This window comes from Ptychodera flava, chromosome 15 (assembly GCF_041260155.1).
Source record: "Ptychodera flava strain L36383 chromosome 15, AS_Pfla_20210202, whole genome shotgun sequence".
In the NCBI taxonomy this organism is placed as follows: domain Eukaryota; kingdom Metazoa; phylum Hemichordata; class Enteropneusta; family Ptychoderidae; genus Ptychodera; species Ptychodera flava.
Genome location: NC_091942.1, coordinates 28,422,542 through 28,442,314, shown reverse-complemented (window position 1 = coordinate 28,442,314; position 19,773 = coordinate 28,422,542). Strand labels below are relative to the sequence as shown.

Sequence of the window (19,773 nt, the reverse complement as noted above, 5' to 3'; positions counted from 1 at the left end):
ATCAGAATACATAAAAATATCCAAAAAGTGTTTGAATTGAGGTTTTTTTTACGATCGGCACTCTGGTCGAACACGTCTCTTCTTCACTGTCTTTGTCATGTTTTTCATGTGCTCAAATTTTCCTCTTCAACTTGAAACTTCAACGGTTATAGGTTGACCGTCTTCCATGTATTGACTACGCTAGTTAAAGATGTGATCGGACACCATAGGTGACTAAAGTCTAGAGAGATTCTCGCAGGCGAAGGGGTGACATCTTATCTCTTGTACAGATTCATTATTTTGGTGCTTTTGACGGATATTCCAACAGTCGTGAATGCTAATAAGTCAAACTCGGTGGCTTTATTTTTTATAGAATATTCACTGGTGTAGATTTTATTGTCATTATTTGCTTGATATGTAACATGACTCTACACATACCAGTCCATGTACATTTCCCCTTCTGGTAAAATTAACTTCATTCATTCATTCATTCATTCATTCATTCATTCATTCATTCATTCATTCATTCATTCATTCATTCATTCATTCATTCATTCATTCATTCATTCGTTCGTTCGTTCGTTCGTTCGTTCGTTCTGTCATTCATTCGTTCGTTCGTCTTTTAACTGCAGAGAAAGAAGGGTGCTCACAATTTATTCGATATTTTATTCAACATTTGCAAAAACTTTAATAAATATATATTTCTTTCTCTTTTTCTTATTGAAAAAAGGCATACAATCAATTGCGCATTCAAGAATTGTGACCACACAGGGTTATATCATGTGAGCGTAAATTGAATCTGCCTATTCGAAAATGTTGAAAACGACAATGTAAAAAGGGGTAACACATTATTTTCGCCAGAATAAATTAGCAATTTATAGCCAGTACAATTTTTATCAGCTCCCTCTATCGCCGATATTGGACATGTTTATCAGGCTATGGAACCATGATAATATTGCAAATAAAACTGACAGATGCGTGAAAAGTTGGAATCAGAGAAAACTTGACAAAGTGAGATGCAGTTCATCACTGCTAATAAGATTAAATTACATCGTGCCAATCTATTTTGATTCATTATTACAGTGAAACAACGCAACGGTTTCCACTTTCGCGTTACCATGATTGACAATTTATGTCCCAGTATTAAAATGGGCTAAACCGCTGCAAAATGCAACTGCATATACTGCACTTGTTGTACATGTATTAACTCATTATTATTGACTGCGTAGAACACATGATTTAAACTTGGACACATCGTTAAAATGGCTTGTACGTGTATACACAAGTCCTATATCTAGGAGAGCATTACATATAAATACCATTACCATAAAATGTCACCGCTGGTATTTTTAAAAGCATTTTCTGTGAACGATCAATGGACCCGACTCATCGTACTCCTGTTTGCTGATCCACATCTGTTGGAAAGTAGACAGCGAAGCTAAGATGGAGCCGCCAATCCAGACAGAGTATTTGCGTTCTGGTGGGGCGATGATCTTGATCTTCATGCTGCTGGGGCCAGTGACGTCATTTCCTTCTGCATACGGTCGGCGATACCAGGGTACATGCTGGTTCCACCGGACAGCACGACGTTGGCGTACAGGTCTTTACGAATGTCCATGTCACATTTCATGATGCTGCCGAAGACAGTTTCGTGAATTCCAGCGTTTTCAAGACCTGCGTTGAAAGAATAAGTTTCAGAATTTAAAATAAGTTTTTTTTGAATTTCCTTGGTTTTCATACCAGAAAGAAAAAGAGGACCCTTTGCTTAGTCAACCGTTTTAACACGTCGATCGCGTTATCTAAACTTTATCGTGACCTTTGACTTCGATAATAATGATCGTCTGCCCTACAGAAAAAAGAATTTAAACTGAAAACTCACCGAGCATTGATGGCTGGAACAGCGCCTCTGGTGTACGGAATCGCTCGTTACCTATGGTTACCACAGTGCCGTCTGGTAGTTCGTAACTTTTCTCCAACGAGGAACTGGCCGCTGAAACTTCCATTTCCTTTTCAAAGTCCAACGCAACGTAGCAGAGTTTCTCCTTGATGTCTCGAACGATTTCTCTTTCGGCTGTTGAATAAGATTTGATTCAGGACGTGAGTAAAGAATTTGTCAATACATTATTTGTTGTTATCATGACGAGTATTTGAGTACATGAACGAGTACAGATACATATAAAAACAAACGAGCATCAGTATCAGATATTGCAATATATATATATATATATATATATATATATATATTTATATTTAAGTACAAAGCATATAGATATGTGTTTCAGTGGTTTTAAGAAAAATTATCAAAATGTATACATGGTATATGGGAGCTTTTTCTGAGCGTATATTTTGATACCTTTCAGTGTCGTTTGGAATGTCAATGGAAGATAGTTTCAACTCCACCTGACCCCAAAAACACGAGCAAACACCAAGCATCAATATAATCAACATATTTTCACCTTAAAAAACAACACCAACACAAACCTGTTGTTGTAAAGCTGTATCCTCGTTCGCTGAGAATTCTCATCAAGTGGTCCGTGAGATCTCGCCCCGCCAGGTCAAGTCTGTCTATGGCGTGTGGCATGGCATAGCCTTCGTAGATAGGTACAGTGTGTGTGACGCCATCACCGGTGTCCAGCACGATACCAGTCGTGCGACCCGAGGAATACAGGGACAGGACCGCTTGAATGTTGACGTACATGGCCGGTGTGTTAAAAGTCTCGAACATAATCTGTAAGAGTGACAAATTCGATGGTCATTCACCAACGTAAAATGACTTCATGTTGTAAGATGTTTAGCGCCTATTTTTCAGCAAAAACGTAAAAAATTTGCTTGTTCCAATTGCTTTTCAGTGAGAGAAAACTCCAATGGGCGACACATAAATCAATGAAAGAGTGAATAAATTGATAAACAGATAATAACAACTGTTTAAATATGAAAATAAGATAATAAGCAAACAGTTGTGCATTACTTGTCATCTGTAACCGTAAGGAACCCAAATAGGCAAGTACTTTATTGTTACTCTGCGGGAAAGTCAAAGGAAATGTTCAAATTTCAACACAGCGTCTCGAATATTTACAGTTTGACAACTTTGATGTCGCCTCACCTGTGTCATCTTTTCTCTGTTTGCCTTGGGGTTCAGGGGAGCCTCCGTCAGCAGAACTGGGTGTTCCTCTGGAGCCACGCGCAACTCATTGTAGAAAGTGTGATGCCAGATCTTTTCCATGTCATCCCAGTTTGTGACGATTCCATGTTCGATGGGATATTTCAGAGTAAGGATACCTCTCTTGCTCTGCGCTTCGTCGCCAACGTAGCTATCTTTCTGGCCCATACCAACCATTATACCCTGTCAAAGAATTGTCGTGCATTAGAGACAGCGCGATTTTATGTTTAAAACGTCTGCAAAGCAGTATGAAATGCGTCATGATAAAATTAGGAATGGACAAGATATTTTGAAAAAGTCAGCTGCATTAGTTTTGTAATGGAAGAACATTTACTGTAATATATTTCAGTAACGTTGGTTGCATTTTAAATTTTAACCCATTCCATGTAGGTTATGTTAGTGCAGCAACGAGATATTCGATTTATGCAAGACAATTTCTTATTACATGAACACGTACAAGATATAGCAGTCTGTATATTTATGCATTGTCTTGAAAATTTCTACACAAAGGATAAGAGATTAACAGAATTTATCTAAATGAAGATATTTAATTGATTAGATGCGTAAATACTAATCTATCTCACACACCCCTGCATATCAGATTAAAGTTACTCATTTTACGTCTTAAGATTGTATTACCTGATGACGTGGTCTTCCAACGATGGACGGGAACACGGCACGGGGAGCGTCGTCGCCGGCGAAGCCAGCTTTGCACATGCCGGATCCGTTATCGACAACAAGGGCGGCAACTTCGTCATCCATCATGTTGTGTGTGTGTATTAAAGTCGTCAAGTTGAATAGAACTGGATGAAGTAATCCGCAGGTACATGAAAGAGAGCAAAACACATTTATAAGTCTTCAAGAAGATGAGCAGTCAACAAAGTTTTCTGTTGTTTCCCTTTGCGATGACTTTGCGTATAGAAGAGCTCCGATGGATTGTGCATATAATTCAGATATTATTTAAAAGTACCATGCGTGTGTATTAAGGACGGTATGACCCCCGTTGGCAGTGTACGCGTGCAACTGTTTGCAAGAACAGATGTTTGAGTTCACAGATAACAGACAAGTAGCTCACCTTTGTTGCTGTAGTCGTCCGTTCGAACGCTTTTCGTGGGGGACTTCGGTGATTTGTGAAAAGTTTGGATGCAACACCACTATTTATAGTCTAGTTGGAACAGTCGATTGACTGAAAGGTAGTCGACCCTCTAAAACTGGCGGAGGGATGATTCATGAATGGCAGCCAGTATTCAGGCCGGTACGACGATCACGTGACCGTCGTTTATTTGCACTTCTCATTAATTTATGCAAATTTAGTGCAAAATTGTTTGGTTTGTGATTGCACAGAAGTGTAGCAATTGCCTTATTAGGCAAGAGAATATCCGATTCATAGTCTGACGACTGTATTTGCTTATATTCATCTTTGTTTATCAGCAGGACGGCGATGGTGCGAGCATCCTCTCGAGTACTACGATCGGAAAACATCGTAAAGTTGAGGACAGCCTGCTTTCTTTTACCTTATACGGTCAAGCAGCACTGATTAGTGACAGGTGAAACGTCGTACTAAGTGAAGAGCTAATGCGTGTGCCCGTTCCGGAAGAGTTCATCGCCTGCTGGGTCACACCGTCATTTTAGAATCATACTGGTTTTATAACGCAACGTGAAATACCAAGACAGGTATTCTTGCGCGATTATTAGTTTTCAGTGTATGCATTTTCAAAATCACGCCCCACCAAATTTTGCTTGTTTTATAGGTTGTGTGATGTTAGGCCAGCAAAAAGTGTAACTTTCCCGAATACAAAATTATTTCTTTTTCGCAAAATTTCACGCGTAGCGAATATTGCACACATCGCCAAGACTGCAGCAGCAGGCAAGTATACACGTCTGTTTTGCTTACCAAATATGGTTATTTTGATTAAGCCGAGCTGTTCAAAGGTCTTCGGGCCGAGGGAAATCTATAAATATTATGAACCTGTCAAAATTTCGGATATAATTGATTTTGGTCGATCATACCCTAGTTATAACCAAATATGGAAGTGACTCTGAAATAACCTTTGGTACTCGAAAATGGTCGCGCTCATGTTTACAGTGATATTTGTAGTCTAGTGTTTTGAAATATTTCAAATAAGTAAAGATAATTTATTCCTCAGTGAGTTTGAGACAAACCGGTGACTTTTAGGTTCAGCTGGAATTATGTATAATGGAAACATGTATTATAGCTTAATTTTACGTGATCACGCGTCTGTGTTCGACAGGTAGTCTCATACTACATGTACTACATGTATAGTTGGCTCTGACGCACTCCGGAATCCAGGTGCTCTTAATCAGATTAGTTCTGTGTCAAAGGTCAAACCTTAGAGGGCGTCGACACATGACTTCGGTCCTATGATTCAACGGTATATCAATATCACAACACAATGGACGGACAGAATAATGAACACGATCATAAATTTTTTTCAATCAGAAGCGTCACTGTACCCAGTTAGTTCCCATGCAACGCCACCAAGAGGACGAAATGTAAAAATGTTTACTATTTACTACCGATAGTATCTGACGTATCGCAACAAAGCTGAATTAAAGTGAAGTAGCGCAGGTGCGTAATGTTGTGTATATTTTAAACTGGAACTCATCGACGAAGGGAGTCGCACAGACGCATGCACGTGAGATATTCTTCTAAACTCCAAGGGAGCACTCCTATCTGCAGATTTTAATAAGCTTGATCTTTCTCAGTTTTCTTTGTTTGAAAGGTAAACATGTACACTTTTGTTGGCATTATATACTGGTATTCAAATTTAACAGTGGTGTCCAACATGAATTACTTTGCTTCTTCTACCGCCAGAGGGCAGGTTTGACCACATGACCATTTCGTTTTAAAGTACATGTAACTCTTCACCCTGTGTATGAATTTATGATAGCTTGTGTATGGACGATTACTGATACGCGAGTTACGGGTCAAAGGTCGGTCTCTACAAATGTTTGTGTACGAGTCTTACTGGAGCTTTACGAGTGCAGTTACAGGGGATAAGGAATTATTAATCATAGCAAGAGTGTAAAAAATTAATATTTTTTATTATGAATACTCTTGATAAAATTTAATATTTCTATCATTCTTTTATACTTACAAAAGTACCCTCCTGCGCTCGAATCGTGAATGATGATCAGTATTTATGCCAAATTCACGCAATTGTAGTACAGATCCCGTTGTTAATAAATAAATGATTATGAATATTCTCGATAAAAAATTGATATTTTTATCATTATTGTATACTTGCAAAAAGTACCCAACTGCACTGAAATCCTGAATGGTGATCAGTATTTATGCAAAAATGTACGCAGTCGTAGTACAGACCCCCAGTTATATGGTCAACATAGTTACAGCTGTAGCAAAGTCACTGGACGAGCGGTCACAGTCCTGCCTCGAGGCAGTCTCTCTGAACAGTATATAATAGGGGACTGTTTTTTTGGTGGAGTGACCGTGAGTCAGTATATCTTTTCCACCATGGCCAATATTTTTCTTACAATGAGGCGACTTCCAAAATCAAATTCGTCCTATAGTGGTATGTATTCTGCCCTTGCGACAACTGCAACTCTACAGTACCGTACCTTGTCGTTCACATGACTATATATGGTATAGGGCTGTTCGCAAATGACGTCATTGTTTTGTCATTAGTATGCAAAAATAAATATTTAGATCACATTGTTTGAAATTACATATAGCCCTGTGACTGCTATTATAATGAATACTACAAACGATATAACAACTCAGACTTCAAGCTGCAGCTGTGCGTGCAACACTGACAAAATTTGCCCTTGGACATTTCTAGCAGCAGTGTCCGATGTCGTGCGTGTGAACTTATATTGTTATTTATAATAAACATGTAACCGCGAATGTTATATAGGATTCTTGTCCTGGTCGATCGGATTGAACGAGTTTGAAAATTACGCTGTTGGAATTGTGTTCGCTGCTGACATAAACCACAGACGACGCATAAGCAGAATTCAGTCAACTCACTTTAGATCTTCAGATTAACATTATTTGTATTGTTATTCCCGCCATTTATGTGACATTTATTTGTTAGTCAGGACAAATATATACTTTATGTATTTTAGTGCCATGTTTGATATCGGACAAACAGTTACTTCTCCTGGATTGCTTCAGGGGGCATTTCATCGGTACAACGTTACTAGAGTTCGAATATATGATCACATGAAATGCATTTTTGGTTAAATTCTGTGAAAAGTGCAAGATGGTGATAAAATATCACGCAGGTTGCACGTATTGCTATAGTTACATGTATTGCAATGAATATCTTCTCCCTGTGCAGGTTTTGTACTATGCTAACCCGTAAGTCACTAAAAAATTAATCGGATGACGTTCATGTTGATTAATAGCTAGGATAGCAAATAAAATATTATCTGGTGGCAAGCAGTTGCCTGACCTTGTGGCACACGCGCAGCAAGTAAACTGTGAATCGTACAATCTCATCGGTGACAAAAAAGACGTTTTGGTCAAAACATAGAAAAATGTCGATATCAAAGAAACAGCTTTCGCGAACAATACCCTTAAACGAGCTTCCATTATTTACGGGGGACGGAATTTAAGAAAAGTAAGTTAACCCCCTAAAAGTTTTCATTCTAAATATGACCCCTAAATTCGTCAACTGTAAAATGAGACTCTCTGGTCAAAATTATTTATCTGATGATTAGATTAAAATAAATTAATGTAGCCATGATGTGCCATGAGAATGTGGTGGTGGAATTTAACACTATTAACCTCATAACTGTGCGCTGTGGACACTGTTCTTTTGGCTATTTTCAGAATTTTGCTCTTTGTACTTACATTTAAAATCAGCACTGTTTCAGATAGACTCCTATTTTATACTTCATACTAAATAAATCGCATTCCATTCCATGTTTTAAATTTTCGGTTCTATTCTAGTAATCTCATGGTTCCATACAAATCGTTTGTAAAATACAATCCCCATCTATTGTACAATTTGACCACCCTTCATAGCCGTACTGTATGACTAAATCCCGCTTTCCACCCCAAGAAAAGAAGGCTGCCAAATATGGATTAGCGGGCGTAGGAAGGCAAGTTTGATCATTTGGCTTGTAATTCACTCAGTACCATCAGTAATATTCCACGTGCCAAAGTTTCATGTAAAGTGAAGCATTGCCGCGATGTCACCTTACGCGGGTACGCGAGATCCACGTAATTTACTGTCGATGACTCGACAGCAGGGGTAGCCAACAGGCCGATTTCGAGACAGTGTAACCAGAGAGATACATCTACATGCGAAGCTGCTGTTACTAGGTATTCTGGAAAGCTTTTTCAACTGCCCCTCATCTGCATTTTGAAACAATTTACCTCACGCCTACTAATTATGTGTAGTTTTTCCTCCTTGCTCTCTCAGCTAGGAAAACCCTTGACTGCTATTTCTCCACCACATGATTTTACCCAAGATCATTTTAGTCCGGGCAAGAATTCATTTTTCAGGAATCACATTTCATATCGTATGCAAAACTTAGTGTTTATTACGAGGCTAATACTTTATAGTTTTAATAATTCATCATAGAGACAATAAGAAAGAACTCGAAATGTGCATGCCAGAACTAAAATAAAGGAAAAAAATGTCATCAAAATTACACATTTGTTTCTTCGATCCTTTGAAGGTCACAAGTTCACTACCGTAACAACTGAATATTTATGGTAATAGCAACCACGTAGACCACAGGTGTGTAGATGTAAATGACTTCTAACGATAATTGTTCATCTATTGATAATCATATTCAATTTTATTTCGATCGGAAAGATCTGGTTTGACAATGCTGCACATAGTTGTCATTGCAACTAACGTCAGTACCACTATATCCCTGATAAGGGAGCCTTCAGTAATTACAGGGGGGTGGGCCGGGGGAATTGGGGGGAGGGTCACTTTTTAGAAAACAGTTCAAGGGGGAGGGTCACTTTTTATAAACCTATCTTGGGGGAGGGTCACTTTTGACAGAAGCTGATATTATGGCCAAAACTTTGATTGTCCGTGTGATATTTCCTGAATAGAAATCACCAACAAAATACGCACACACTTAGAGACTGCCATGCATAGTGAATTGACATTTGGTGAGATTCAAAATCAAATCTCTTACACAACCATAGACTTGTAACCACTCTAGTCTAATCAAGAACAATAATCTTAATAATCAAGCATACATAAATGCACAGATTTATCTAATTTTGTACTGAAAAAAAATTATTCATAGTTTCATCATAGACCCCCATGCATAGTGAATCGACATTTTGGTGAAATTCCAAAATCAAATTTCTTGCACAACCATGGACTTTTAACCACTCTAGTCTTATCAAGAACAATAATGTGAATAATCAAGCATACATAAATGCACAGATTTATCTAATTTTGTACTGAAAAAAAATTATTCATAGTTTCATCATAGACCCCAATGCATAGTGAATCGACATTTTGGTGAAATTCCGAAATCATATTTCTTGCACAACCATGGACTTGTAACCACTGTAGTCTAATCAAGAACAATAATGTGAATAATCAAGCATGCATAAATGCACAGATTTATCTAATTTTGTACTGAAAAAAAAATATTCATAGTTTCATCATAACACCATGTATCGTGAACCAACTTTTTAGATGAAATTCAGAAATCAATTTCTTGTACACAAATGTTCATTTTACTTCCCTATTCAAGCAAAGTACATTTAAATACATTATCAAACATATATAAAATACAGATATAGCATGTTTTGTGGGGGTAAATTGTCAATAATTTGCCTGATAGACTCCATGTATTATGATTTGATATTTTTTGATGAAGCACTAAATCAGCTACATCTTGCCTTCTTATAGTTGCACAAAATATGGTGACCCTCCCTAAACTATGAAATACCATGTCTCTTCAAAAATTCTTGCTTGATAAATTGCGACTGTCCCTCCAAAAACACTAGCCCTCCCCTCTGTAATTTGTCCCTAACATAACATAACAATTGAATCAATTGTTATGTAAATTAGCTGATACTGTTTTAGTTATTCCCGGGGAGAATACCGCAGTGGTTGGGGGGGGAGGGTCAAGTTTTAGAATGTCGGACAAGGGGGAGGGTCACATTTTAGACAGGAGGATTGGGGGAGGGTCACATTTTACGGTACAGGTGTTTGCGAAATTCCCCCGGCCCACCCCCCCTGTAATTACTGAAGGCTCCCTAATGTGACGACAGACATTATTTTCTTTTACTCGGTGACTGTTTCAGTGACGTTTCATTACGTTGATTTTCACCCCAAGTTCATGATGATCATTCAACTATGTAAATAACCTAAGGAACACCTGCAAATTCACTAACCCCAATGCTAGCCACCATCTTTTTTCGGGCAGCTATGACCTTATACAAGGTGACTGCCTTTACGCGTTGTTGCAACCGATTGTTTTGCTATGTGCTATACATGTGTATTATAATTTTCTATACTTCTTTAGCATTCAGCTTAACTGATTGATAAACAGCAATATATAGATAAGATGACCGCCTATATAATCAAGACGTATGTTGTACTCGCAACTTGCCGGATAATTGTAGAAAACTAAGGATAAAATTATAGTCTCCTCGATTTTGCGAGCTAAGATTTTATTTCTTTCTAATTTCATGAGTTGATACAAACACTATTCCTGCCTACTATCTGTATATCGATTTTTGCAATGTTATCTTCCTACAGGACATTGCAGATAACTTGCCACGGTTGTAAGACAATTTCAGGTTTGCTATGAACACTTGCTGTGGATAACAGATGGGCCGGACTCGTCGTATTCAGCTCTGCTGAGCCACATCTGTTTGTTGGCGGCGATCATCGAAGCCACGAGGGAGGCACCGTTCCAGGAAGAGTATTTGCGTTCAGGTCTGGCAACAACCCTTATTTTCGTGTTGCTCGGGGCCAGTGACGTCATTTCCTTCTCCACACGGTCTCTGAGGCCGGGGAGCAAACTCGTCCCACCGCACAGAACAATGTTGTTGTACAGGTTTTTGTGGAGAGTCTCTTGGCATTTCTTGATGCTGTTGAACACTGTTTCGTGAATGCCAGGGTTCTCCATACCTAGATTTAGGAAAAGGGCATACACTTTTAAAGTTTGGATGTAAACGGAACTCCATCAACACCAAGTTATCTCAGAATGTATTTGTGATTCAATTGTAGTTTTGCGAAGACTCATAGTGGCAAGTTTTCATTGGTAACACTATGGCGTCGGGATCTGTGACACGAACATCTTGAAGGATACATTTTGAATTTGAAACTATGAAAAACGACAACTGTAAGTCGTATTAATATTTCACGCAAAGCCAGCACTTTCCATCTGTTTCGGCTCGAATCAGAACACTTTACACTGTTATTACAAATATCTGTGCAATGTCATATGACGTCATTCGTTTTGCTGTTGCCGTATACAACCACTTACCCAAGAGCGATGGTTGGAAGAGGGCCTCCGGACAACGGAACCTTTCATCGCCAATGGTAACAGTCTGTCCATCAGGCAGATCATAGCCATTCTCCGCCGAAGAACTGCCCTTTGCTGATGCAGTTTCTTGCTCAAAGTCCAGAGCAACGGAGCAGAGGTTTTCCTTGACATCGCTGATGATTTTTCTGTTTGCTGGGATGGAATGAAATCATTTATAGCCTGATAGAAAATTTGCAGCATTAAAAGCTTGAAATAACTTGTGATAATATCGGGAGAATTTCCTAAATAAACGTTCAATACACTGGAATGACAGAAACAGGGCAGATGATATTCAGCCATGTGACAGTAAGCTGGTTTATCCTTAATATCAGAAAACCACGCATCTTTGTTACCGCGCTGTAGTAAATGTCATAAAAGTCGTTTAGCAGCCTCTGAAGAAAGTACAAATAAAACGACTCCAAATTAAACTACACGCATTAAAAATGTAGGTTTCGTATGTGAAATGCATTTTCTATCAATTGAAGAATATTGATGTTATTCTGTCAAGTAAAATTACCGAAATTTTCATCTGTTTGATATTGATGTCTAAGCTTACTTGTATTTATACGTTAGCGTTTATCTTTGAATGTCTTCTGATTATTTAGATGTACCATTTCCCAGTGTCAAATACTGACCATAAGGTTTAAGAGCCATCGGTTGAACACATGCATGTCTAAATGTGTGCATGCATAAAACAGGTATCACCAAACTTATGACTGTGTTTTTAGTGCTGAAGGGTTAAAAGCTGTAACTTTTGATAATATGTTTCATAAATTTGTTCCTCTAATTGATTGAATCGCTGGCAACCTCAATAGCTTGTTGGATTAAGACTAGGGTTAGGTGCGGTGTTAGGGACGGCGTTGGTGGGAAAGGGTATAATGTCCCAGAATCGTGAAAATCCGGCGCTAGAGGCCGCTCATTTCAGTCCCAAGTGCCCAAAAGACTTGTATTTCAACCTATCTTTTAAAAACATGGACTTCCATAAAATACCGAATATCTAATAGTGGTGTATCTAATTATATGTCATTTCAATTGGCATTTATTCCCTACCAGTGCACAAAAATCACCAGGCTTTGTTCTAAATATCTTACCTGGCTTTGTAGAAAAGTAAGGATGCTCTGCTGTTAATTTCTTCATCAGATATTCGTCAAGGTCATAGCCAGCCAGGGGTAGTATCGTGATGGCGTCCGGTAGGACTTTTCTGTCTTTAATCGGAACAACGTGGGTGATTCCATATCCGGAATCCACAACAACACCAGAGGTTCGACCTGCAGCGAAGAGAGACATCAAGGCCGAGTGACCTATGTATAGGGCTGGCACGTTGAACTTTTCGAAAAAAATCTGCAAAAGAATTGTTTATGTTTAATGTATATGTTTCATCACAGTTCTTCGAAGTTGCAAGTTGTTGTATTTGTCACAAAATGTTGATGATTCTATTCCTATGTCTCCAATTGTCAGTTCTTTCGTCTGTCTGTCTGTCTGTCTGTCTGTCTATGTGCCTGTTTGTCTGTCTGCCTGTGCCGCGGTCTGTCTATTTATCTCCTTCCCCGCTTCTGTTTGTCTGTATCTGTCCGTCTGTCTCCCCTCTTCCTACCAATATCTGTCCACCTGTCAGTGACTCTTATATTTGAGACAGATCTCCCCTCCCCTCTCTCTTCCCCTATCTCTATCTCTCTCTCTCCCTCCCCCTCTCTCTCTCTCCCTCTCTCTCTCTCTCTCTTATTTCGATGAGGAATCATAGTTTAAGGCACCATCAGTTTGGAGTGTGCGCCACATATTGCCGTGTAAAAACTATTGCAATCTGATCGTTCACCTCGGCAAAAGAAGTTAATTCACAGCGTCCTTTTTCAGGTGCACTCTTTCAGAATATTGTTTTTACGTCGCTGTGTTTACTTTGTTGTTCATTTTGACCGATCAACCTGTGCAGCCAATGATGAGACACAAACTCACTCAAATCAAGCTGGTGTTAGCCAATTAATTTGACCAATAAATTCCAGAATTATTCAAAGTGTTGGTGTTATCGGTGAAACTGAGAAATGGAAGAATGTTCATGACACTAGTGGCAGTGACTGTTACAGCAAGGGAAACGACTTTCTAATACCCTTAAGAATCGCGGAGGATTCTTTTTGAATATTATTCTTAGAAGCGGCGACAATGGGAGATTTTGTGGTTGCTGAGGTATTGTGATGCACCGAAATACCGAAATATTAGGTATAATGCGCCATCCAGTGACGCTGCTCAGAAATAGTGCGCCGGTCCTCCGGCCTGTAATTATCACCTGAATATCCCAATATATGGCCCTGCCCTCCAACTTTGAATTATCACAGAGTATCCCCTTATATGGTTGCAATATATGATACTACCTGAGTCATCTTTTCCCTGTCAGCTTTTGGATTTACTGGCAATTCTGTCAGGAATACCGGGCGGTCCTTTGATTCGACGCCCAACTCCTGATATGCGTGATGCCAGATCTTTTCAATGCCATCCCAGTCTGTGATGATGCCACGTTGAACGGGATACGTAAGAGTTAAGCTGTCTATCTTACTCAGAGCTTCGTTTCCAACGCAACAGCCCTGACTCTGCGAACCAAAGAAAGGCATTAAACGATAAATTACTGTGTGTTGGTTGGTATCTGGTGCCTGTGAAGTCTTACTAATTTGGAGCGATTGCAGTGGAACTTAAATGCACAAAATAGATGAACATTTTACAATATTGGTGTTGGTAAATGGCACGCACATCAAAAAGAAAGTCATGTGCGTATTACTCACAAACAATTTAGTTATCTGAAACACGTATAACAGTAACTTACAATGTCAAATGCACCTATTGTTATTCTAGTTCGCGCAACTCTATTTTACATTAAATAAAGCAGAGAATCAGTTTGTGTTCTTTGCATTTCAAATGTAGTGAAATACTAGTAAGCTAAAGTACATGAATTTCACCGGCCAACTGAGAACATTTTAAACTCCTTAGAATTGCAACTATTTTCATTTTCCTACTTGTTTCTTGCCCAACCAGTCTTTCTAGAGTGGTTTTTGCAGGATAAAAAAGAAGTTTAAAGAACCAGGGGAAGTATCATGCAAACATAGACAATATCGTCTCACCTGTTATGTTAGACAAGATAAATCGATTATATTGAGTGTGCTTGGTTCCTGAGCCTGCCAAGGGTCGATGAACACTCATCGTTTTCCATGGCAAAATAAAGAATTTTTTCACCCTTCAAGAATTTTATGATTTTTATGATTACTCCTCTGGAGAAAATCGGACCTCAAAATTTACTGGAGTAAACTACGAAATCCAGCATACTGTGTGAACTATATTGTGATGACACTGTTTTACAAAGACTTCGCTGGAGAATATTCAAGAAATATTCCTACAACATCTGCAAATATTTGATGCAGTGCCTTTATATTATTTATTGCGTTCGTTATTTGTTTATTGACTTGATACCCACCATCTCCATAGCAAACACTGAACACCAAGTGTATTGATCAACATTTAGCTTGTTCATAGTATTGTGACGATACAGGCCTCTCTCACCTAAAATGTCTCGATCAAAACTTTTGTGCAGAAAAGTTTTGTTTTGAAACAAGGCGGAGAAGTCGTTTATTATTTGCCTTCACTCGATGTTGAGAAGTTACTTGTGCTGAGTTTCTGTTAAGTTAGAAATCAGTATAATTCAAACTTAGAATCTGTTAAAAGTGAGAGAGCTGTTAAAATACATCATTCTGCCATTTTCTCACAATGTTTGTTTTGGGATGCCTGGAATCCATTGTAATAGTTTCTCCTTTTGCCACAATGGTGCAATCTGAATACTAACCAAAAATCGCTTGGCTTTTCTCGGCGGCAGTTACTGGCTGGCTAACGCGTTCACCCCACGATCTACGCAACAGCCTACCCCCAACGCGACAGTCTGCTAGAGTTCGCCGCTTTACATCGTTTATATATCCACAGACATGGAGCAAATCTAGAATCTGAACAGTCTGACTCTGATTTTTGAACACAACATCCAGTAATTGCACGAAACTCACCTACTCCCCTCCTCTAAAAGTGCTAAGTGCCCGCTCTCTTATCAAGTCAACGTATCTTCTACAGATCAAATACTAAGCGAAGAGATCAACAGTTGGCTATTTTATAGCATTGTGACCTCCATACATGAAGATTGAGGGAAAACTTTGATAGACAATCTCACAGGTTATCGTAATGTTGCTTGGATAGTCGTTTGAGGCGGGCGGCCGCAGGTCGCCGTTTACTTGGAAAAAAAAGAAAGGTCAGACACCGATTTCAGACAAGCAGCCAGAAAGAAACAAAAGAAACAATCTGGCGTCAAATAAATGATCCTCGACTATCACAAATACCTTCAAATGTTTATTGCTCCAGTATGGCCGGCCTAGAAACGTTACATGTGCCGAAATTTGGCAATATTCACTTCCTGGGGATTCCGCACACTTGCTCTGTATCCGCCATACTGACTTAATTGGACTTCGCATTGAATTGTGGGTAAGGCAGTTCGAATTCAGTATGGCGGATACAGAGCAAGTGTGCGGAATCCCCAGGAAGTGAATATTGCCAAATTTTGGCACATGTAACGTTTCTAGGCCAGCCATACTGGAGCAATAAACATTTGAAGGTATTTGTGATAGTCGAGGATCATTTATTTGACGCCAGATTGTTTCTTTTGTTTCTTTCTGGCTGCTTGTCTGAAATCGGTGTCTGACCTTTCTTTTTTTTCCAAGTAAACGGCGACCTGCGGCCGCCCGCCTCGAACGACTATCCAAGCAACATTACGATAACCTGTGGCAATCTCATCAAGAAAGCAATCTGACTATGTTTGAGACTTGTAAGACGATCCACATTTACCAAACTGAGTGTAGACCATCGTTTATTGAGATGTCGGAGTTCTAACTTTTTGTGAATATTATCCTCAGAGTAACTGCAAGGAACTGTTGGTATTACAATTCTTTAACTGTAAGATAACAATTGCCTGCCATCACGTTCGTACGGGTTTGACCCCAATGATGATAAAATAGAAATCAACTCTCAAAGTTTCTCTGAAAGTCATCCTTTTCCCTGTTGGCTTTTGTTGCATTATAAATGTGAATACTTAAAGAGAATGTTGAGAAAAGAACGGCCACCGATCTGAAGAATGCCATATTGAGATCGACACTCTGGACTTTGCCCATCCCGGGCCATGGTACATGTAAACGCTTCCTATTAAAGTATTAATAGAGAAATAAACAGGCACCTTTGAAGGTTGTTGTCCAACGACTGACGGAAATACAACATTTGGCTCCTCCTCACGGGCGAAACCAACTTTGCAGGTTGCAGAGCCGTTGTCGATCACCACAGGTGGAATTACTTCTTCGTCGCTCATGGTTGTTTAAGATGTCGACTCTGGAACCAAGAAGAATAAGAAAGTACGATAATATCTGAACTCGTGTGAACTATTGACCTTTGACCTCAGGAACACCGCGTTTGATGGATGCTGCTGTCAACTGTTTGATCGAACGATGCAGAGGTATGAATTATCAATGTGATAATTCATGTGTGTCTGAGTCAGCACACACTCTGTCTGGACGCAGGCGACAAAGGAGGCAAAATTTGCCTTCTTTTCTTCTGTAATGGTTTGCTGTTGCAAGTTGATACAGTTCCAAGACTTACCACACTTTTGAAACTAAGTTGATGTGTGAAGTGCGGCCGTGTTAATATAATTTAATCGTTCACAAAGCATAAAATTGTAAACAGACGTAATTTCAACTGCAAAATGTCACTTCAGCTCCAATAATTGTCTTCCGATCAGTTTGTTAGCCTCGGTTACAAATAAAGCCCGGGAAAAGGCGTTCAAGTGACCAGTTAGATACATCTTCGCTTGCCAAGGTCTCCGCTCCGGGCAGCTGGATGCTTCCCGAAATCAGACCTTGGCTGATAGACCCCCTAAATCGTGTTTTTTAAAGCGCCACCACACGACTGTATGTGACTAGTAAATAGCCAATCAGATAATCGGTTACTACGAATGTAGTAGTATAGGTCTTTTCCCACTTTTTTCTCGTGTTACATTTACAAGTATTCGTGGTCGCTGTTCACATTTCATGCTACTGAAATCTACTGCTGAAATCACTGATGTGTTCAAAACGTTAAAACAAGGCCCAGCCGCCAGCGCGTCGTACAGCAAGATATTCCCAGCTGTCGCTCAACTTGTAATGTGAAAACGTCAACCCGCCAAACTCAAAAGATCGCAGCGCGAAATAGAAAAGTTCTTTCACGATAAACCCATTAATCAGACGTTGTTCAGACATTGTGGTCCTGTCAAGTGGCGCGGCCGGCAGCTATTCTGTTGTTCATATCTTTGGAAAATTGTAAACATTGTGAGACGATGAACAGGATTTACCAGAACAGAAAATCGACACGCCGCGGGAGAAACAACTAGGAAGCATGGCTCGAAAACATGGACTAGGACTGAAATAAGCTAGAACTGGAAATCAAAGAACCGGATTTTGTTTGGGTGTTGTTCAAAAAAATTGACCTATTCATCACAGCAAGCAATATACTCATCGGTGAATTTTTCATTGACTACAAGCGTCAGCAAGCAATATTAGCTTAATCATCGATGAATTTTTCATAGACTACAAGCGTCAGTTTTTTCAAAGTCATCTTCTGCACTATCGCCATATTTATTCGTCGATTTTTTTTCTTTGGGAGATATCTAACGCTTCACACGATACAAAGCGTTGCCATACATTTCGTAACCCACGATCACTGAAACGGAACTTTTCGCCACCTCTCTGAATGACGAGAAAATCGCCTGTAACTTTATCCCCACCACGCAGTAAGATTTCCCCATGCATGACAATCAAATCCTGTTTTAAACTCGGGCAAGATTGCCTTCCCACTCCTAAATCTCCGTTTGAGCCACTAGGGTGTCACAGGACGAAGGTAAACCAGAGACTTGGTTCAAGTCGGTGAATTTTCAAAAAATAAAATGATTTGTAAAAGTTCCTCGTGTAAAATTTGGTAGCGATCGAACGCGTTTTTATTTAGTCTGTGCAGCTATAGCAGTAGTGAGTTAGTTTGTGCCGGGTAAAACTCCCCTGTCTCGCGTTCACCCACTCAACGCGTTCACATAATCCTACTCACACATTCACAGGAAAACAGAACATATATCATTGCATTCCAGACGTTCACACAACTCACATGCTCACAATCACGCACTTGAACCAAGTCTAGTAAACCAGTAAGTAAATCGAGAGAAAAGCTGTGCACAAACAGTGCGGTGGTCGGCGTTTGGAAGGTAGGCGTGGTTTTCTCTTTGAGTGTAACGCGTGCTCTGATTGGTCCGCCTGATTTTCTAATTCCATCAAACTCCCTAACGCAAAATAGTGGGGTATCCCGCACGGCGTGGTTTAATAGTGGAAGACTCCTGTCTGGCTAACGAGCCGTGCGAGCGGACGATGAGTTAGATATTGCGATGTGACGGTTGCAGTTCCGCATACTTATAGTCGATTTGGGTCACAATAACCTAAACCACTTCAAGATTGAGACGATTCACTTCAAACGAATATAAATTCTGATTTAAATTTAATTATTAGAGAGTACACGTCATGCTACATGAGACGTTTGGAGTTATGTATTTTTAAATTAACAAAAGGCATGAAATTGGCAAAAAAGGTTTATCTTACCTATAAAATGTTATTTGGTTTATGGTCGACACGCGCCGCAAGTGTAACGCTTTGAACCAATTTATGAGGACAAATCCTAGTTTGGACTGGCTCATTGAGAACGAGGGGTGTTCAATTACACATCACATTGGTAGTTTGGCGGATGGTCTCAAAGTTTGACCGATGCCGAATGCGCTTAAATGTGAAGTTACCTTTATTCTTTGGACCGTACGCGTTTCTATGCCGATGGAAATTTTTTCTGTCGTTGACACCGTGCAACCCTCCCACCGACCCTTTTGTGAGTGTGTAATGTCTCTTACGGCCACTGCATTTCCATATATGGTAATTAGGAGACTCACCTGAGCTATACCTGAATATTACCCAAATACAAACAGCGAGAGCACATGTACAGTTCACCAGATGACCCTCATGCCTGAGGGAAACAAACAAGCAAACAAGCAAACTTGACCGGACCAG

At 39.6% G+C, this 19,773-nt stretch overlaps 2 protein-coding genes across 2 annotated transcripts; both read right to left on the bottom strand.

Moving 5' to 3' along the window:
• Positions 1-741: 741 nt before the first annotated feature.
• On the bottom strand, positions 742-4,367 carry LOC139151771 (actin, cytoplasmic 1-like). Its single transcript, XM_070724755.1, is given in 7 exon segments — positions 742-1,495; positions 1,498-1,653; positions 1,859-2,050; positions 2,461-2,707; positions 3,083-3,322; positions 3,779-3,942; positions 4,215-4,367. Coding segments are annotated over 6 exon segments (1,128 nt in total). The 5' UTR covers positions 3,905-3,942; positions 4,215-4,367; the 3' UTR covers positions 742-1,328.
• A 6,004-nt stretch (positions 4,368-10,371) lies between these two features.
• On the bottom strand, positions 10,372-19,538 carry LOC139151770 (actin-2-like). The gene is made up of 6 exons (XM_070724754.1): positions 19,318-19,538; positions 16,887-17,035; positions 14,005-14,220; positions 12,733-12,982; positions 11,603-11,794; positions 10,372-11,244 (listed from the first exon to the last, which is right to left on the bottom strand). Exons 2-6 carry the CDS (start codon positions 17,013-17,015, stop codon positions 10,916-10,918), a joined length of 1,116 nt encoding a protein of 371 aa, XP_070580855.1. The 5' UTR covers positions 17,016-17,035; positions 19,318-19,538; the 3' UTR covers positions 10,372-10,915.
• Between the last annotated feature and the right edge of the window lie 235 nt (positions 19,539-19,773).

Coding starts and splice junctions, on each gene's coding strand:
- LOC139151770 (XM_070724754.1), bottom strand. CDS start 17,015: ATGAGCGACGAAGAAGTAATTCCACCTGTGGTGATCGACAACGGCTCT. Junction 14,221..16,886: donor TTGGACAACAACCTTCAAAG/GTGCCTGTTTAT, acceptor TTTGGTTCGCAG/AGTCAGGGCTGTTGCGTTGG. Junction 11,245..11,602: donor CTTCCAACCATCGCTCTTGG/GTAAGTGGTTGT, acceptor TCCTAAATCTAG/GTATGGAGAACCCTGGCATT.